General features: G+C 37.7%; 2 protein-coding genes across 2 annotated transcripts; both read left to right on the plus strand.

Moving 5' to 3' along the window:
* Nucleotides 1–2,879: 2,879 nt before the first annotated feature.
* Nucleotides 2,880–3,638, plus strand: LOC131985191 (gap junction beta-3 protein-like). The gene has a single exon (XM_059350256.1). The coding sequence runs from the start codon at nucleotides 2,880–2,882 to the stop codon at nucleotides 3,609–3,611; it is 732 nt and encodes a 243-aa protein (XP_059206239.1). The 3' UTR covers nucleotides 3,612–3,638.
* A 2,867-nt stretch (nucleotides 3,639–6,505) lies between these two features.
* On the plus strand, nucleotides 6,506–20,702 carry LOC131984602 (transmembrane protein 54-like). The gene is made up of 6 exons (XM_059349482.1): nucleotides 6,506–6,621; nucleotides 10,200–10,396; nucleotides 12,203–12,262; nucleotides 14,408–14,599; nucleotides 17,666–17,812; nucleotides 18,267–20,702. The coding sequence occupies exons 1-6, from the start codon at nucleotides 6,609–6,611 to the stop codon at nucleotides 18,681–18,683; spliced, it is 1,026 nt and encodes a 341-aa protein (XP_059205465.1). The 5' UTR covers nucleotides 6,506–6,608; the 3' UTR covers nucleotides 18,684–20,702.
* The last annotated feature ends 4 nt before the right edge of the window (nucleotides 20,703–20,706 follow it).

Below are 20,706 nucleotides of genomic sequence, written 5' to 3' on the forward strand. Positions count from 1 at the left end.
AAGTTGATTGAGGAAAACCTGGAATACTGAATGATGAAAGTAATTTATTGCAAAGTTATAGAACATAAAAACTCAGTTGGGTCACTTTAGACCATGTTGTGCATCACAGGGTAAACTACAAAAAAAACAGAAGGGCCATATAGAAATAAAGAGACTCAAATTAACTACGAAGAGACAAAAAAATGACAACAAATCGATACAAAAGAACAACAAAGAGAGGCTAAAAAAGTTTTAAAAAGTGTGTTGTGGAGGTGACTCCGTCATTCACATGTCCATGTCCAGGGATCAATTGTCTCAGAATCTGCCCCTGGCTGAAAGAAACTGAATTATGTTAGGTAATTTTGTACAGATGGCCACATTTATCTGCAAAATGTTAAATGAAATACTGTTTACAAAATGATATAATGTTTTTTAGACCCAATTTTGTTCGCTTTTTAAAGGCTTGTGATCTAAAATAACGGATATACACTCAAGGTTATTTACTGTACTTTGACTATTTATATGGTTGTTTGTTACAAGACATTATTTTGTTGAATGTATGGCCAAGAAATAAAATTGCTTCACTTATTTAAAGCTGTGGTGTGTGTACTTTCACAGAAACTGCCAAATACTTCTGTATGGAAACACAATGTCATGAACTTGATAAAGAAATGAAGATAACATTTTCTAAAATAAACATTTTCACTTTTAAACTATCGTGAATGGAATTTGAAGATCTTACTCATTATACTGATTATCTGTTAATCATTTAGGTTGGTTTTTTAAGACATTTGTAAAGAATCAATAACAGTATTTAAAAAAAAGGGTGCGGCAGTATCCAGTATTTTCCAACAATAGAGATCTAAATAGTGGATTACATCAAATTCAAAAGTAATCAGAAAAAAACTGTGACGTCCAAAATGTCTCGGGTACAAAATGATCCACGTTTTTTCCTGAGGGAGTAACATTATTGACAAAAGCTGATAAAATGACCACTCCTACGAACCCCAATTTAATGACAATTAACCACATCCTGCATTCCTTTACTACAGCAGACCGAGAGTCGATTTCTAAAGGACAGTATCATAAAGCTATGTGTACTAATAAGGCAGTGACTGTGGCACATTCTTACAAGTAAAAGCTTGTTATATCTGATTTTACGATATTGGCGCTCCGTATCTCAGTGCCAATGGTTTCGGAGTGCTTGCACAAACAAATGTGAGGTGTTGGCCTTGTTTAATCCTGATTAATCAAAGGCTACAAAGGGGGCATATCTCTACATTAAGGGTTGCCTGATACCAAGTCACCTGTTGTGAAACGTGGAGATCAGAGTAGACGAACACTCCTGACTAGGTTCTATGAAGGCCTGCTTGTTCATCATACTGTATCACTACAGTATCACTTTTATTCATTTGTCACACTCTGCAACCAAATTTGTTGTGGGGTCAAACTAGGGCTGGGCGATTTATCCATATTATTTTTAATGTGAAATGGAATTTGACCATATCACATATATTGATACAGTTCATTTTTCTTTCCATATATTTAAATGCTGCCCTTACTATGGTTTGTCATATTTAGTTCTTTTGTTATATTCATTATGCTTTTCTCATATAAGTATATTTATTTCAGAAAAAGATTGGCCTATTTTTATTTAAGATATTTTTTTATTTAAATGTGCACTTTATGGAGCTTTGATTTTTTTTTTTTTTAAAAGGTACTCCTGTTATACAGTATTTATGTTCACTTAAATAAACAGTTTCAATAAAACTACTAGTGACGTGTCATATTTGACTTTGACAGAACATATGCTCTCACTTTGGGATAAATCGATATTCAGCCTAAATATATCGGGATATCAAATCAAACTTTACGGCACACCCACTCACTCACACACACACACACACACACACACACACACACACACACACACACACACACACTTCACAAACTATCACTGAATTAACATGGCAGGGCACTGAGGAATTATGAGAGGAAAACCACCTATATGACTTTTGGTCCATATCGCCCAGCCCTAGGTCAAACCAATGAACTTTCTTTGGTTGTTTCCTTGGACTATTTTTCTTTAATCACCAATTTGAATAGTTGTAGTGGTAGTAGTTGGGGGTTTAAAGGTAAATTCTGGGTGGAGGCTAGAAGTGGCCACACCTCCAGATTATGGCCAATAGTTGATTCTTGCGGGCCAGTCAGTATCAGAGACAAGGAAAGGAGAGCGACCGCCTGCTGAACCATTCCCATAGTCAGTGTGTACCATGGACTGAGTGGAAGACCTTGTTTTACTGTGGTAAGCCAAGACATTTGATTCGTGATTCTATATATTTGGTCAGTCATACTCAGTTTGAAGACTCAAACTTTAATGTCTCAAGAGTTTGAGCCATTAAATTATAATACATTTTAAGGGCAGAACTGCACTACTATATTCTGAGGCAGGATTACAGACCACTGAACAAACTTTACCTTAGAGTTTCAGCTTTAACTTTCCTAAAAGTGAACAGCCGCTGTGGAAGGTTTCATGTCTTAAACAAGTGTTTCATCAATTATTTAAGGCATCTTTCTCTGTGCCAAACTTTGTAAGTAAGTGAAAATGCTTTTAACTGTGAGTTTTAGGAGAGGGGATTGAGGTTTCATAGCTGTCAAAGACACGGTGTGATCGGAAAAGAGAAAGACTATCTAAAATATGCAGTGAAATATTTGGAACACATTACAGAATAGTTAGTTAAATCAAGGTTGATTTTATATATGTTTTGTTTTTTGGAAACTTTCTGTGGATAACTACCTAACTCTGTGTCTTTATTGTGTTCTAGCTCTGCAGTTTTTAAAATCTACCAACTGCACAACTTAAGACAGACTTCTGAAGAGCCAATCAATCAATCAAAGTCATGGATTGGAAGTTTCTCCAGGGTCTTCTTAGTGGAGTCAACAAGTACTCCACTGCCTTCGGCCGTATCTGGTTATCAGTCGTGTTCGTCTTCCGGGTGTTGGTCTTCGTGGTGGCTGCTGAGCGGGTCTGGAGCGACGACCAGGGACACTTCGACTGCAACACCCGCCAGCCGGGTTGCACCAACATCTGCTACAACTACTTCTTCCCTATCTCCCACATCCGCCTCTATGCTCTCCAGCTCATCTTCGTCACCTGCCCGTCCTTCATGGTGGTGCTGCACGTGGCCTACCGAGAAGAGCGGGAACGCAAGTACAAAGCCAAGCACGGCGAGAACACTCGACTTTACGACAACCCGGGCCAAAAGCACGGCGGTCTGTGGTGGACTTACCTCATAAGCCTCTTCATCAAGACCGCCTTTGAGGTCACGTTTCTCTACTTGCTCCACTACATCTACGACAGCTTCAAACTGCCCAGGAAGGTCCAGTGTGATGTCAGTCCCTGTCCGAATATGGTAGACTGCTACGTATCCCGGCCCACCGAGAAGACCATTTTCACCTACTTCATGGTGGGGGCGTCCGTCGCGTGTGTGATACTCAACCTCTGTGAGATTTTCTATCTGATTGCTTTCCGGATGGTGGCCCTCAGACACAGAGGCAGCGCTCGTACCTCATCTAGAAAGGTCCGCCATAACATGGACTTTGATGGCTGCAAGTCATCTCTTCCATCATAGCTAAAATATCTGTTGTTATTCCTGTAATTTGCCCCAATGAAGGTTTTTTCATTTAAGAAATAATTTCATGTATAATTTTATTTGTAATATTAATATATTCTATTTTGACAGAAACAATTATATGCTTTGTAAAGGCATTAGATTAATTTTTCCACAAGTCAATCCAAAAGAAAGCTGAATTATTTTGGCTGCTGTACACAATGAAGGGATTGATCATTATTAAAGGGACAGTTCACCATAAAATTAAAAATACTTTTTTTCTCTCTTTTTAGCTGTAGTGCTATTTATCAATAGGTTATTTTGCTGTGAGCTGCAAAATCTCTTGAGTCAATATATCAGACACTTGGCAACTCACAAAAAAAAATCTAGACTGACAAAAGGAACAAAATTTAAGAGGACAATTATGGATTTTTTATTTTGGAGTGAGCTGTCCCTTTAAATGAAGAACTTCAGGATTGTTCATATTAGTGACCACTGTCTTCATGGAAAATGAACAAAAAACTGTCATTATTTGTTTATTGTATTCCCTAAAAAAAAAGAATGTCAAAGCACTCAAAATAAAGTTGTTGATGTTTTATTTTCAACTAAATAATAAAATCTCAGGAAATGCACTTGCTTTCTCCTATTTTAATGGCGCAATTTCTCCACCTGGTGGCACTACAGGTACACTACACTGTGAAGGATATGAAGCCTTCAGAAAACAGTTTATTATTATTCCTCCCAGAGTTAAAAAGTATTACTTGTAAAACTTGAGCAATTCTGCATTCCTATAATATTCATTAACCATACTGCCCTACAAAGTCTAACTGCAGAAAAAGGTAAAACTGAGAAAAAATATATCTTTTTAACTGTAGATTAGTGATATGACACTTATTTCTATATGAATTGATGATGGAATTTTTACGCTCAAAAATTATGATGATTTATTTGACCTTTGACCCCAAAAATGTAGTTATTGCACTCTGGTTTTGCTGTAAAAGGTTCAAATAGTGATGTACAGATGCAGTAACTACAGTATGTTGTCTTCTTTCAGCTTTTATATTTTGTTTTCAAATTGATTTTGTTATAAGTGTGTTTAAAAGTGTTTAACAATTGTATTCAAAGATTTGGGTATTTTAGACTTAATACTATAAAGTAATGATATATTTTAGTCTAAATCAAAATAATTTTATCTCACTTTTTTACTTGATCACTATCTAGATAATTTCCCTTTCAAATAAACTTATAATTTCCATTATTCTTGTCCACATTATTCAACACAATGAAGAAATACAAGGCTACACTGTATCACGGTCAAAGTTTAGCTTTAGTTTTGAGTTGGATTTTGTAGTTACTGCAATTTTTACATTATTATTTCTCTGAAATAAAGCTAAACTGAACTGATCTAAAACGTTGTCACAAGATAAAACAGACATCAAGGAGTTCATTTTTAGTTATAATTCAATTTTGACCAAAAATGTAGTTACTGCAGTTAGACTTTGTAGGGCAGTATAGCTCTGTGTTACATTTTTGTAAATGTATTGGGTTATCATTTCTTTGATCCAGGTGTGAATTAGTGTAGCCTACACTAATGTGTAAGGCATGTTCATCCCTCTTTCATGCCACAAAACAACAGGGAGGAGCTGCCAGGTGCAGGTCTGTGTGGTTTTTCAGAAAGTTAACAGACGACGGGTAACTAGCATAGCTGGTTTCAAAATAAAAGCATGACACTTATTCTCAAAGGTGAAATAACTGTTGTAGTGCATGTAAGGAGCATTTAGGAAAGGAAAAGATATCTAAGTATTAATTCAAAAAACACATCATTGCTTAAACATTATTGCAACTTTTGTAATTTCCTTTATCTGCTTCAAAAATTACTCTATTCGTTCAGCTCTTACAATTTTCCTAACTTTCATCAAATGCATGTGATTTTTTGAGGAAATGTAGCTACTGCTGCGCTTGTGAAACTCTTCTAACAGCCACTCTGACAGACTGACAAGTGCATTACAGTGTTTATCAATGAATACACTTTTAGTGAGACATGCTTGGATAAAAATCACATTTTATTTTGAAGGAGGATGAGCATACGTCTGTTTCGCTGGTTTCAAAATAAAAGCATAAAACTTATTCTCAAAGGTGAAATAACTGTTGTAGTGCACGTAAGGAGCATTTAGGAAACGAAAATATATCTAAGTATTCATTTAACAAACACATAATTACTTAAACATCATTGCAACTTTTGTAATTTCCTTTATCTGCTTCAAAAACTACTCTATTCGTTCAACTCTTACACTTTTCCTAACTTTCATTAAATGCATGTGATTTTTTTTTTTTTTTGAGGAAATGTAGCTACTGCTGGGCTTGTGAAACTCTTCTAACAGCCACTCCGACAGACTGACAAGTGCATTACAGTGTTTATCAATGAATACACTTTTAATGAGGCATTCTTGGATAAAAATCACATTTTATTTTGAAGGAGGATGAGCATACGTCTGTTTCGCTGGTTTCAAAATAAAAGCATAAAACTTATTCTCAAAGGTGAAATAACTGTTGTAGTACACTTAAGGAGCATTTAGGAAACGAAAAGATATCTAAGTATTAATTTAACAAACACATAATTACTTAAACATTATTGCAACTTTTGTAATTTCCTTTATCTGCTTCAAAAACTACTCTATTCGTTCAACTCTTACACTTTTCCTAACTTTCATTAAATGCATGTGATTTTTTAATTTTTTTTTTAGGAAATGTAGCTACTGCTGGGCTTGTGAAACTCTTCTAACAGCCACTCTGACAGACTGACAAGTGCATTACATTGTTTATCAATGAATACACTTTTAATGAGGCATTCTTGGATGAAAATCACATTTTATTTTGAAAGAGGATGAGCATACGTGTGTCTCTGGCCGTCCTGCTGTCTGACGGAGTGAATGATTTAGTTTAGAGAAGAGAGGACACGCTGATAAAGTCCACGCGTGACACTCACCGTCACTTTAACCGAATGGTGACCTGACAGAGATGGCCGCTTCAGGTAATACATATCTCTGGGAAGTTATTTAAATATATGTAAACATCAGACATTTGTTTGTTTCAAACTTTACGAATGTTTGTTTGGGCGTGGGAGTGGTGGAGTGATAGCCTGCACCTGTCTGGAGAAGCTTTAAAATCGCCATATTAATCCAATAGTTTTATGTATTTTAGCTGAATCCCTTCAAAAGTTTAAAACAACCCCAGCCTCAAAGTCCTGGTCCTGATACTTTAAATGCATTTACTTTAGAAATAATACTGCAATTTGAAGCAAGTACTTCCAATCTATTCTGAACATCCTTTGGTCCAAATGGTAAATTTGATTTACCAGTTGGACCAAAGAATTCACCATTTGAATGCAAATTGTCCCCTCTGCTCTGCATGAGTTTCATCTCAGTAAATGCAGGAACGTGTAAGTGAAAAATTACAAAAATCAGTTGTGAAACTGCCTTGTAATGTAAGGATGGTAGGTTAAACTTAGGGCTGGGCGATATGGACCAAAAGTCATATCCCGATATATTTAGGCTGAATATCGATATATGATATACATCCCGATATTTTTATCGCAAAGTGAGAGCAAATGTTCAGTCAAAGTCAAAGCATAAATATGACATGTTACAAGTAGTTTTATTGAAACTGTTTAAGTGAACATAAATACTGTATAACAACAGGAGTACCTATTTTTTTTTTTTAAATCAAAGCTCCACAAAGTGCACATTTAAATAAAAAAATATCTTTTTTATATTCCATATCACATTTAAAAATATATAGATATATCTTTTATATCGATATATCGCCCAGCCCTAGTTAAACTGTCATGTTACATTCATGAAGAGACTTAACTCAATTCATTTATCTCTGTGTTCATATCAGCACCATCTCATCTTGATGGGGGTGGGTTATAATAAAGCCAAGACACGTTTTTTCCTTAGTTTTTGCGAAGATGTGCAACCCCAGGCTGCACCAACGTGGTGTAAACAAAGTGGTTGATTGACACAAAGAAAACTGAGTCGCCAGCTGGCTCACATAAAGCTCCTATTGTCATCCATAATGAAGAAAATCAAGCGCCTATTCTCATACAAATACTTGGGTGTAATGATAAATCCTAGAAAGACCACATCGATTCTGTCTGCAACAGGACAAAACAAAGAATGTATTCTCTCTGTCTGTAGGCTAGTAGACAAATCCTTCTTTTATGTTTTACTTCTTTGATCATGAGTCTTCTTCAGTATTGGACATGGTACAAGTGTGTGGTATATTTTCTGTTAAGTTCTCTGCTTTACTAAAAGGCCGCAGTATGACTTCTTGATCATGCAACAGCCGGTTTAAACCAGAAATAACGTACTATAGGATCTGGGATTTGTCAGATATCAGAGGTGTTTGGGGGCAGAATATAAACAGTATAAGTTGTATCCTTTAAGGTTAAAAGTAGATCTAGCAGCGTGTGTGTTCACAAAAAACGTGCTCCATATGTTAGAGGTGTGGGATGTTACAATTGTGGTTTACAGAATTGTTTAAACGCCCTGACACAGACAGAAAGGAGAGAGAACTCAGGGCTTTTATTGGAGAGGGACACCATCAGCAGCCTTTAAGATTGGACAAAGTTCTCCTCCACTGTACCTTGGCAGCGTATTCTGAGGTCTGATAATAAAGAAAACTAAAAGGAACTTCAATGTGATCTTTGATTCATTTTCTCACTCGAGAGGTAGTAATTCCACTACAAGTGTTTGTTCACGACCTTAAAGTCAAAACCTCTCCATCAATTCAAAATCTGTGCAAAGATTGAAGGTCCATCCTTTGAGAAACTCTGAATCAGCTTACCACAATAACACTCTAAAAACTGCTGCACACCAGTACGTTGCAGGAATATCACTGGTAACCTTTAATTATTTATTTTTCGCGGTTTTAACACATGCCTTTTTAACATACAAATGAAACTTCTATTTATTTAACAATATAAGAATACTGTGGCTCTCTAAGTGAGCATTGTCCTGTTTAAGCTGCATTTTAATGATATATTTTATTGTTTCACTATCAGTGTGTAATATTTAAGGTTTGGGAAGCAAATTGTACATGAAGTTGGTTATCCAAATACAAACTTCCTTAAGCTTTATTAAGGAAACTGATTTAAACAGTATATTTTCAAATTCACATTATTTTTCTCTTTCTTGTGATGTCGGAAGTTCTTTTCTTTTCACATTTAAAAATACTACTATTTTTCAATTATTAAATGTGGAAAGAAAAGCACTTCTGACATCACAAGAAATACGGTAAATTCACATGAGTTTTCAGTATGATAACTATGCACACTGGGTCTGGCGTGAATTATCTGCATTGCAGAAACAGGTTGTGTTGCCCTCCGCCCCAGGCCTCGAAACCTCCTCATAACAGTGTTTTTGACAGAAAGGAAAGCTGTATGACATCAGCTGGATCAAAGGATTTCATTGGCCGAACATGTATTTCCCTTTCTGCAGGTAGACATCCACTGAACCCAAATCTGTTAAAAAGTTTTTTTATAAATTTCTGTGCAGAGTTTTGGTAGGAACATCTGTGCTTGGTGTGAAACGGCTTTAGGCTAACAACAGCCATGTTGTGAACAGTATATGAACTGTTACCATCAAATGTAAACTAAAGCACTCTTTAGTGCACCAGTCAATAATAAGACTAAATATTGAGTTTAATCCAAATCAAATGTAGGTTGAAGGGCCTAAAATATTAAATGTACAGTACAGGCCAAAAGTTTGGACACGCCTTCTCATTCAATGTGTTTCCTTTATTTTCATGACTATTGACATTGTGATTCATCAAAACTATTAATGAACACATGTGGAATTATGTACTTAACAAAAATGTGTGAAATCACTGAAAACATGTCTTATATTCTAGTAAGCAAAGGGTGGCTACTTTGAGGAATCTAAAATACAAGACATGTTTTCAGTTATTTCACATTTTTTTTGTTAAGTACATAATTCCATATGTGTTCATTCATAGTTTTGATGCATTCAGTGAGAATCTACAATGTAAATAGTCATGAAAATAAAGAAAAACGCATTGAATGAGAAGGTGTGTGTCCAAACTTTTGGCCTGTACTGTATGTCTTCAATTTTTGTCTTTGTCCATGTTGCAAATGGAGTTGCTGTGATGAGTCATCTTCTTTAATTAGTCGTCTTTAGTCAGGTTAATGTTCACCGTCATGGGAAAGCACACTGAGTTGCTTTTCACAGTTCTGCATAATCTGTTTGATCCATAACCTGCAGCACTTGTTGATTTAGCATAATGTGTCTCTTTAACTCAGCTTTGACTTTGTTGCATTAATGTCAAATGCAGTTTTCAGTCATCCTTTTGTTCAGAATACTTCCAGTCTGAACAGCCTGTACTGTAGTTATGTGCTCTGCAGCTAATCATTAATACAAGTGACATCTCTGCTGTGTGTTTGACCTGGCTCTGCATGGTCTCTGATCAATACAGCATGGATGATGTAACACCATCTGAAACCCCTGAAATTCTCTGTTTTGTATCATGGCTCCTGAGTTTCACTGCCTGCAACTTTACCTGCTGCTCTTCCTCCCTCCTCCTCTTCAGGAGTATGTTGTGCCAGCTTGGAGGATCCCAAGACCCTGATGAAGATGGGTCTGAGCATGGTCCTCATTGGTCATGTTAACTTCCTGTTGGGAGCGCTGGTGCACGGCGTCGTGCTCCGACACATCAACCTCCACAAGCAGGCCCGGGCCATGGAGTACGCCATCTCCAATGTGTTCGCCTTTACATCCGGACTCGTAGTGAGTGCATGAGATCATACTGCTCCTATACTGATGACATCTCTGGGAATATTATGGAGGATAAGGCAGTTTTATAACTTGTTCTGGATGAAAATAATGGGTATATTAACAAACCACAACGGAAATTTCATATATCAAGTTGTGGTGTTTTCCATCAGTGCTGTGGTTGCACCCTGCACACCACAAGCTGCAAATGAATGTGTTCTGCAGAAACTTTCTACATATACAAATCAATATAACAACAAAGTGGTCTTTGGGCTTGTGCCTTACTGGATCCTTCTTTCATTAGGGCTACTTGTAAAACCAATTTTCTCAACAAAGACCTATTAAAAGGTAATAGTTCTATAATTTCCCCATAAACCCTCTGAACCCCAAGCAGTTGAATCCTTTGATGCACAACATATTTTAACAATAATGACCTGCATTCATTTCCCATGTTATTTAATGCTTGTTGTGTGTTTCTGTATCTTTTGATATCAACTTATTTTATGATTAAATATTCCAAGTATTCTGTAAATATCTTGTTTTTGATATCAACAGATCATTATTTCCATTATTTTTTAGCCAAGTAGTTAGCTCAGTGGTTAGCTTATCAAGCTACTTGGCTAAAAAATGGATATGGGTCATTTTTCACCCCTGATGTGCATTAGAAGAGTAGTGACACAAAAAGTGAAATAAAGGAAAACATAAAATTAGTATGATGATCAAAAACAAACTAATTGAGGAAAACCTGGAATACTGAATGATGAAAATAATTTATTGCAAAGATATAGAACCAAAAAATACATATTGGGTCACTTAAGACCCATGTTGTGCATCAAAGGGTTAAGGGCAGTTCTTTTGTTTTGTTTTCCACTAAAATGTATAAGTTGTCCACCTCCTATGGAAATGGCACAATCATGGCTAGAAGTTGAGACAACTAAGAAATGTCTATTAGCCGTATAACAAAAAAGGAAAAGAAAAAATGCATTTTATCATTTCATTTTACATAAACTTCATAAAATAGAATCTAAATATGCAGTATTTTCCAAGTACCTATTGTTGTTGCCAATATTGGAAGAAAAAAATAAAATGATGATTCTTCTAAGGGCCATCAGAAGATTGAGTTTGTTTTTTCAATATATTTTTCAAACCCACCAGTGGGTTTTTGTGGTTCAGAGGGTTGAAAATGTAGATTCAATACTTAATTGCCATATCATTAAAATTATTTAAATTTGTCTTAATAGGCTTATATAGACAAAGACAAAAACATTACCACTCATAACCACATAATAAATTAAAGTATAGAACCACTGAGTGTTGTAAATGGCCATAAAATAATCGAAAAAGCACAAAACCAATGGGTAAGAATGGCATAGATAAAACAATAGATGTGTCTGAGGCTCATTACCCTGTAGAGTAATGAGCAGCAACAGTGAATTAACAGCATCATAAAAAGAAAAAAACCAATTGATCTCAAATTGATCATTACAATCGCTTGAATATAGATATGACTTAGAAAGAAAGTTAAAGGGCCACACTTGGATGAGTTTTTTCTTTCGACTTTGCAAAAACAACTTTCAAAGCACACAAAGATCCTTAAAGACATATTTGAGATGCTTGTAATGACAGATAGAACAGGTGTGTGTTGAGAGATATCGTCTTGTGACTTTGTTCTCACACTGGGAGAGTAATATATGTGAAATTTATTTAGTTGTAATACTGCAGTGCATCTATCATGCCTTTCCCCTCTGTAGTCACAGACATATTGGTTGCAAATGGAGCAGCATGAATATTGTTTAAATCTCATCCGTCTTGTCTCTGCAGGGTATTGTTGTCGGCATCCTGGCTATTGTTCTGTCTAAAAACAAGAAGAGCAGAGGCCTGGTTAGTATCGATTTCTCATCAACAGTGCTGCTGTCAGTTGTTTCCCTGCTGTTTTCACATTGTCTCGTATACGGTTTCCATTGAGCCCTTCTACGTTGCCAGATCAGTATTTTCAAGGCCCTCTCTGCTAATTTTGATCCCTCTACCTGCACTGCACGTACGCTTTCTCTTTGATACTTTCACACTTTGTTCTCAGTTTTCATCTCTGTCTTTCTCGTCAGGAGGACATTAAAAACTCCCTTTGAGTTCTCGCATATTGCCTCAGGTGTCTGAATCGGAGCTGCAGAGTTGGAATACTTTCTGTGTTTCTCTCTCTCTCTCTCTCTCTCTCTCTCTCTCTCTCTCTCTCTCTCTCTCTCTCTCTCTCTCTCTCTCTCTCTCTCTCTCTCTCTCTCTCTCTCTCTCTCTCTCTCTCTCTCTCTCTCTGTTTACTCAGTCAGCTGTCGGGCTGCTCAGACGGGACTGACGAGGCAGTGAGCTGAACAGAATGAGTAAGCCAGGGCAAACCTGCCGCGATAAACCACTCCCAGCTTCCTTTGTTAGCGACAGCAACCGTGAACAAGTCATCCGTCTTTGTGCTCTTATTCAGTAATCCAGGCATCACATTGCATGAATAACAAGTAATCTTTCCACTCCCTTTTTCATGTTAACACAGTCCTTTATCACACATGCTGGCTACTGCAGCTGCTAATCTCTCTCTTTGCATTATTTCTACTTGTTCTTATCAAGTTTCGACTCGGTGGCTCCGTCATCTTCACAAAGTGATTTTTAAATTTCCAGAGACTTTCTGTACGACTCACCTTCTGTAAATTTATTAAAGGACAGGTTCAGTGTTTCCTACCCACTATTTTATTTATCATTGCTCACAGCTGATAGCTTTAGTTTCTAACCTAACAGCTTCTCACAAGCCACATTAACAAAGAGTTCTGACAGCCACCCAGAAGGACCGGCTGACTTTTCTCTGTTAGAGGCTGAGGTGGGCTCTTTTAGTGGAGATACTGGTATCGTATGAATCAGGATGGCATAAAAAATGATTTTGTTCCAACCGTGGCATAGCTTGTTGGGATGGAGGCAAGGATGCTTCAAAGTTGGGTTCATTTTTTAGCAAGGGATAAACTGGCAAGTCTATTTTCTAAGTGGTCCTTTGACCTTTGACCTCTACTTTAGAGACACGCCCACTTTATGCTAATTCAATGCAGTATAGGGCAAAACCCATGCAGTTATTTTAACCCAAACTAAATAATATTCACTTAACTATTATAGTAATTATGACAGAGAGATGAAAGAGAAGCAATGTGGAAAGGTTGAACCTGAGAATGTTTGTATTTTTGTTTCTCTGCTTGAAAAATGACTAAGTCGATTATTAAAATAGTTATTCTGTCAATGAACTTATCATTTCAGCTCTAAGACCAAAACCTTGATGGACTTGTAGAACATGGATGGGCAACTTAAATGCTAGAGGGGGCCACAATTTTTCATGGACACAACCACAGGGCCACATATAGGACCGTGCACTTAACCAGATATGATGAAACTGACATTTTAAATGTGTTAACAGTGCAGTAACTTAACATATTTCATGCTCAAATGCATGCATAACAGTATAAATAGGACTACAAAAGGTTTGAAGCAAATAAAAAATAACAACTTACTGTGATTTCTTTTTTTTTAGTGCAAGAACAGCAGACCAACATTATTTGCAAGAAGTAATTTTGTGCATTTTTACACTGCACTTTTAAGATTTCATGCTCAAATGCATGTAGTTGTACTGAGGGCCACTTCAAGTGAGGGTGCGGGCCGTATGCGGCCCTTGGGCCTCCAGTTGCCCATCCCTGTTGTAGAAAATAAAAGTATAAAACCTTAAAACCCAGTCTAATGTAGCGACCATTCAGGCCATCAAAAATCCTTTAGGAAATAAGAAATTCCCTTTTGTTTTGCTCCCATATTTCATATTGTCAATGCTGCTTGCCTGCCTGCTTCAAGTCTGCTCTATTTGCTCTGTTTATATTAATACTGTTTATTTTTTGCTGTGCTTTTATCTATTTACTGTTGCAGATGCCCCAGTTTCCTGACTGTATCAAAGCTTGATAAAGTCAGCCATCAGGTTTTTGATACTTTCCTTGTCTTCCTCTGTCCCTCCTGCAGACGTGGTCACTTTTCACCGTGGCTCTGGCTGCAGCTCTCATGGCAGCAGCGTCAGCCATCGGGCTCTTTGTGTCCATGGTGAGGGCCATCATTCACGGCGGGCGGAGCCTCCTGACTCACTGTCGCTTCCCTGACGCCATTGGCTACTCCAGCATCACCAACGAGTGTCCTTTTGACCCCACACGCATCTACGTGAGTGTATTAGTGGGCATGACAGCTGTGAGATCAAAGCATGAACCGTGACCTTTTCTGCAGCAGCTGGCTCTTTGAACAGCTGACCATTGTCACCGCCGCATAAACGCAACAGAGCCGTGTGGCTGCACGTCATGGTGGCTGTGTGTGCGTGTGTGTTCGTACGGTGTGGGAGAAGCAGCGCTGGGTGTCTGTCTTTTCTGTCACTCACTCAGGCACATTGTGCAGGCGGTGGGCTGGTGGCAGAAACGCTGACCCGACCCTGTCGGCCCACTTCAGGCTGTGTCCTGTCCCAGACTGTCAGACCTGCTCAGCCTCACGGCTACAGCAGCACATCAGCACCGCTTTGGCATTTTAGCACGACTTGTGGTCTACAATTTGTCGGTTAACCCATAAGAACCCATGGTGACACCCGTGTAACAAACACGTTAAATCTTCTATTTTTTTGTTACTAGGCTAAGTTTAAACCCATTCAACAATTCTAATCCGTTAATAGGGTGTCCTGTATTGCATTTAACTTGTTTTGACCATATTTCCTGAACAAATTAAAGTCACAATTTTGATAAGCAAAAAGACACATGGTTATTTGTATCTACTTATTATCGATTTATTATTATTATGCTACTTTAAAACAAATCTAAAAATTAATTTGTTGTTAAACAGAACTAATAATGTCACAATTTTGATAGATGTTGTGGGGATGCAGAGAAAAAGGCAAATTTGTGTCTAGTTTTAAAAAAATGTTTAAATACGAAATATTATAAACATAAATACTATAAACATAAATACTATAAGTGCCCAATGTAATGTTTATGTCACATCACAGATCTTTGACATTTAGGGATAGTGTTTTTGAAAACACATCAGAAATGGTGGTATATCCCCCATAACTTTCCTTTAAGGATAACTGGGTCTGGGTTCTTATGGGTTAAGTGACCTTTGTCTTAAGCTGGATGTATGCTTGATGTTAGAGGTTAATGGCAGTCCTGCTGTAAATACATACAGCTTAGATTTTGAGTGAAAGTATAGTGTGGGCTTTCAGCCAATAATAGCACAAACACAGCATTAAACAGATGTACAACCCCAACAAGAGTTGTGTTGACATTAACAGCTTTAAGCAGGGACAGCTGAGGGACAACTTCCGCTTTCCAGAATCATTCTAGTGACGTAGTAGTGGCCATAACAATCAGTCATTCTCTGTATCTTTTTTTTTTTTCCAATGCCGTAGATGTCTCTTCAACTGTCTCTGATAAAAGTCCCTATTCAGTCACGGTTACAAGTAATGACTTGTTTCAGTATTAAATAGGACATGTCATCGCTTTGGGTAAAGTACGTTCTATCATCACAAGACACTTGTCATAACCACAGATGCATACAGTTATAGCAAAAAATAATGAGGTAGAGTAACCTGTTTTCTGCTGAACATAACCTAAAAATCACTTGGATCTGAGGTAGGCAGGTTTATCCAATGGCAAAAAAACCCTAACAGAATTTGAAAATCCAGTGTGCCTCCTGCTGCTCTACCCTCTCTGTGAAAGCCTCTCGTCATACAGTAACCTGTCCAAGTACCAGTCATTCATTTCGGTAACACTTTACAATAACCATCATCTATAAATGGTAAACAGATAGTTTATTAATGTTTAATCATTATTTATAAACCGTATATAGGCCATTTAGAATGGTAAATACATAATTTATTAATGTTTAACTAACTACATCATTTAAAAATGGCAAATATATGGTATATTAATGTAAGTTTATAGCTGCTTTACCATTAACCAACAATTCAATTATAATTAATAGTTTATTAACAGTTTTAGTTGCACTCATTATAACATTTTAACACCATATTAAGTATGTTAATGATTTTGAAATCACTCATATACCTTTAAGAAATAGTTTAAAATATGTATAGCCCTTTGTAAATGGTTGATAATTGGTCTATAAACCATCTATAAACATTACTTAGTTGGTTATTGTAAAGTGTTACCTTCATTTCATTCATTATCCTGATACTGTTATATAGCAGCAACTCTATGGAAATAATCATTTTGGTTTCTTTTCAAACTTGTGGACCCTAAAACCCTGTGAGATGACACACTATTTGAGGCTCGAGCCAGCTACATAAACATAAACTTATTATTAGCCACAGTTCTGAGACTTTGGCTACAGTTCCCAGAACTGGACTATTAGCAATATTTTCTCTCCATCTCTGAAGCACTCTGCCAATATTGACACATTTTATTGGATTTCTTGTCAGACTCTCTTAGAGAAGTCTGTCTTTCTTTTTTTGGGTTGCTTTGCAGTGTAGATAATCGTTGCCAATGTTGGAATAAAAACTTTTTCTCTGGGAATCGGAATCAAGATCGCTGCAACAATGCAAACAAAAATGGTGAAAATGGGAAATACAGGAAGTGAGACGATCGGACCCTTGGTTAGCCAAAAATTATTTGAAAGGTAAAATGAAGTTGAACAATAAGAGACTTCTTCTTTTAGTCAGTTTTTAACTCAACGTCGGTAAAGAAGTAACTAACTTTGTCCTGGTCTGCTGAGACTGCAGACCATGCTGTTCACCAAGAGACTTTCCAATATGGCTGCCAGAGGGCCTATTACATTCCCTGAAAGTGTGTTTTGGGCTTCTAATTTTGATATTCATAGCTGCTTAGAGGCACTAATTATTGTTATGCGAGGTGTATTATTTTTGTGCTTCCTGCATATTTCATCACGAATTCCAAAGAAAGCTCCAAAGCTATAAATGTTCCTCTCTTTGTAGTCTGCGAGTCAGCATGCGTAGCAAACCACAGCTCTTTTTCTCTGAATTCCCCTCTGTATACTTTCACTTTGATACACTCTGCTATGCATATTTTATTCACAATACTGGCTCTCCTGTGCAAACTGAACCTCCCAGACTGGCTGCTGTGTTTTTAGTCCACAGCCTTATGAGAAAAATAAGGTTCTGTATCACATCATTACCCACGCTGCACCCCTGCTGCTCCTGCCTCAGATTGTGTTCTTTACGGTCCAGCTGGTGGCTGCTGCTAACTCCGCTCCTCCATCCTTCCCCAGAGTACCACTCTGATCCTTTGGGTTCCTCTGATCGTGACTTGTGTCATCCAGATGGTGTTTTCAGCCCGCTGCTCTGCTGTCTGCGCTTCATTCCTGGGTCTACCTTGCTGCCCGACCAGGAAGAGAGCCAGGGACTTTGGCAGATCGGTGAGATTTCCATTCAAACATACAGTCACGGAAAATAATATTAGACCCTTGTTTTCTTCAATTTCTTGTTCATTTTAATACCTGGTAATAGTAAAGCTACATTTGTTTGGACAAATCTAATGATAACAAAAGTAGCTCATAAGAGTTTAATTTAAGAGCTGATATCTAGCTGACATTTTCCATGGTTTTATTTACAATAACCAAAATCATTATCAAGAAAACCATGGAAAATGGCTAAATATCAGCTCTTAAATCAAACTCTTATAATGATAACAAAAATAGCTCATATTTGTCCAAACAAATGTACCTTTTAGTTCTATCAGGAATTGAAATGAACAAGAAATTGAAGAAAACAATGGTGGTCAAATAATTGTATCCTTGACTGTATACTTTAAAAATAAAATCCAGCTGTATTTTTGATTGGATTAAAAAACTAAATTCTCTGTTTGTGTAGATCAATGCGGTGAGGCCGTTGGAGGAAGCTACTACCTCTCGCTACACTGAACCTCCTACACGCTCCACTGAAGTCCCCAGAAGCCATCGCGAACCTCCAAGACGCGGTACTGAACCTCCAAGACGCACTACTGAACCTCCAAGACGCAATCCTGAACCTCCAAGACGCAATCCTGAACTTCCAAGACGCAATACTGAACCTCCAAGACAGCAGCGCAGACCTCCTCCCCCTCCACAGAGTCGTCCACATCAGCAACGGAGTCTCTCTCCCTCTGAGAGACGGCCTCTTCGCCAGCCATACAGAGAAAGGTCAAACAGAGAAAGGCAAGACACAAGTGTTGGCAGCCTGCAAAGGGCACCAGAGGAACACCAACTGCTGGAAAGGGGCACGCTGGAAAGGTCCAGCTTCTGGATTTAGACATAATTGACATGCCGGAGCTTCTTGACAAGTGCTGTGAGACGTATACTGTAGTACTGCTCTGCTAGCTACAATATAATACCAACATTATTGTTGTCCTGTCAGTCCTTCAAATCTATGAACTCAGAGCTGGAGATGTTTTATTTAGCTGTCCCACTGTGTGAATTTCCTGAGACACAGGCTGTTTATACAGTGTGAAAGATCCCAGAGATATCGTCTTCTTGCCAAGAGTTTGGTGATAAGATCTGTCCGGTAAATATCAGGCGAAAGCTGGTTAGCTTAGTTTAGCATAAGGAAATGGTTTAGCACATAACCCAACCTCTGCTACCCCCCTAAAAGGGAAGAATTGTTGTTTTTACACTTTGATTTTTGTACAGAATAAACAAACGAGGTATTCTGCGTTAATCTGTTAAGTGACTTTAGATAACTTAAATTGTGTAGGCTAGCTTTGGATGGGCACGCCTATCTGTCCGACGCAAAGATATATATGGGTCTGATGGCCCAGTAGTCCGTTAAAATTCACATTTTCCATTGACTGCCAGTGTGCTTCTTAAAAGATAATTATGTTACAACAGTGGGATAAAGGAATGGCTAGGTTTAGGAACAAAAAGCATTTGGTTGGTAACTGTTTTACCCCCCATTTCCAGCCCTTGTGTGGGAAGCTAAGCTTAATGGAGCTGTCTGTTGGCTCTATCTTAACTGTATTTAGCTGTAGTTAGGACATTTAGCTTAGCACTAAGACTGGAAGTGAGGGAAAAAGAGCTAACTAGCTCTCTCCAAGTAAAAACAAACACAACAACATAAAGCTCACTTACCAATATACACAACCAAGTTTTTGTACTTTCCCGAGTCGGGAGTTAGCTAAGCCTAGCATGAAAGTGAAATCAAGGAGAAACGGCTAGCTCTATCCAAAGTTTAAACATCGTCTACCCACACTTTCAAAGCTCTCTAATTAACAATATATATAAAAATAATTAATATGTCCAATTTGATTAATTGATACACAAGCAGAAATGTAAAAAAAAGACAAAGATGAAGAAGTTGAAATGCTTTGTCATGGTGTCAGCAAGACTTTTTTTCTTAAAATGATTACAGCATGTAGCTTCCCAAAAATTTGTCAGTTTAACATTTCAGTTTTTGTATGTTTTCTTTACCGGCAGCTTTCAGTCTTTATGCTAAGCTAAGCTAAAAATGTCCTGGCTCTAGCTTCACAGTTACTGCACAGACATGAGAGTGGTATTTCCCAAAAGCATGAACTATTATTTTAATGTTTGAGTTCACACATAAGATGACCAGCACCTGAATGATAGTGTGGGTGGAGCTGAGGCAGGCCGAGTGAAGTTGGTGAACCAGTCCACCTGTGACGACACCCACCTTTCTCTTGAAGTGGTCATTGCCTTAACTATGCAGAACTTTAAGCTTTTATATTCATTATTGCCATTAATGGAGAAATTAGTCATATAGACCAAAACTGTGTGTGTACCAGGCTGTTACCATGTTTATTTCTGCTGTCAAGTTGTACATTTTAACATGGAGTTTGATGGGGATTGATTAGCTTATGGAGCCAGCTTCAAGTGGCCATTTGAGGAACTGCAGTTTTTGACACTTGTGCGTTGGCTTCATTTTTAAGCCCTGGTGGTTGCTGCTTGAGTGGAATTAGGCAAAAAGTGAAGAAATGCAGTTTGTGGGTGTGCCTTCAAGCTTTATCTGATTTTGTTGCCTGTGTGAGTAATTTAGAATCAAGTGTGTGTGTGTTTGTGCATTTTATCTGCTGTTATGTCTCGAGAAAGTTTTTGTATTTATTTCGACAAGTTCGGTCGACAAGTAAATAAAGTTTTTATTCAAAATGATGCATCTATCTTGTGTGTTTTGTAGCTGAACTCAGCTGGGCTGAACATTTGCGTTTCAAATGAGGTAATGGCAGCAGCTAGTGACCTGACAGGAATGACTGGTTACACTCAGACACACATGTAGACACCCTGACAGGCTGCTGCAAACACATTCACCCACGTCCTGTCAGGGG

The sequence above is a fragment of the Centropristis striata genome, chromosome 14, assembly GCF_030273125.1.
Source record: "Centropristis striata isolate RG_2023a ecotype Rhode Island chromosome 14, C.striata_1.0, whole genome shotgun sequence".
Classification (NCBI taxonomy): Eukaryota; Metazoa; Chordata; class Actinopteri; order Perciformes; family Serranidae; genus Centropristis; species Centropristis striata.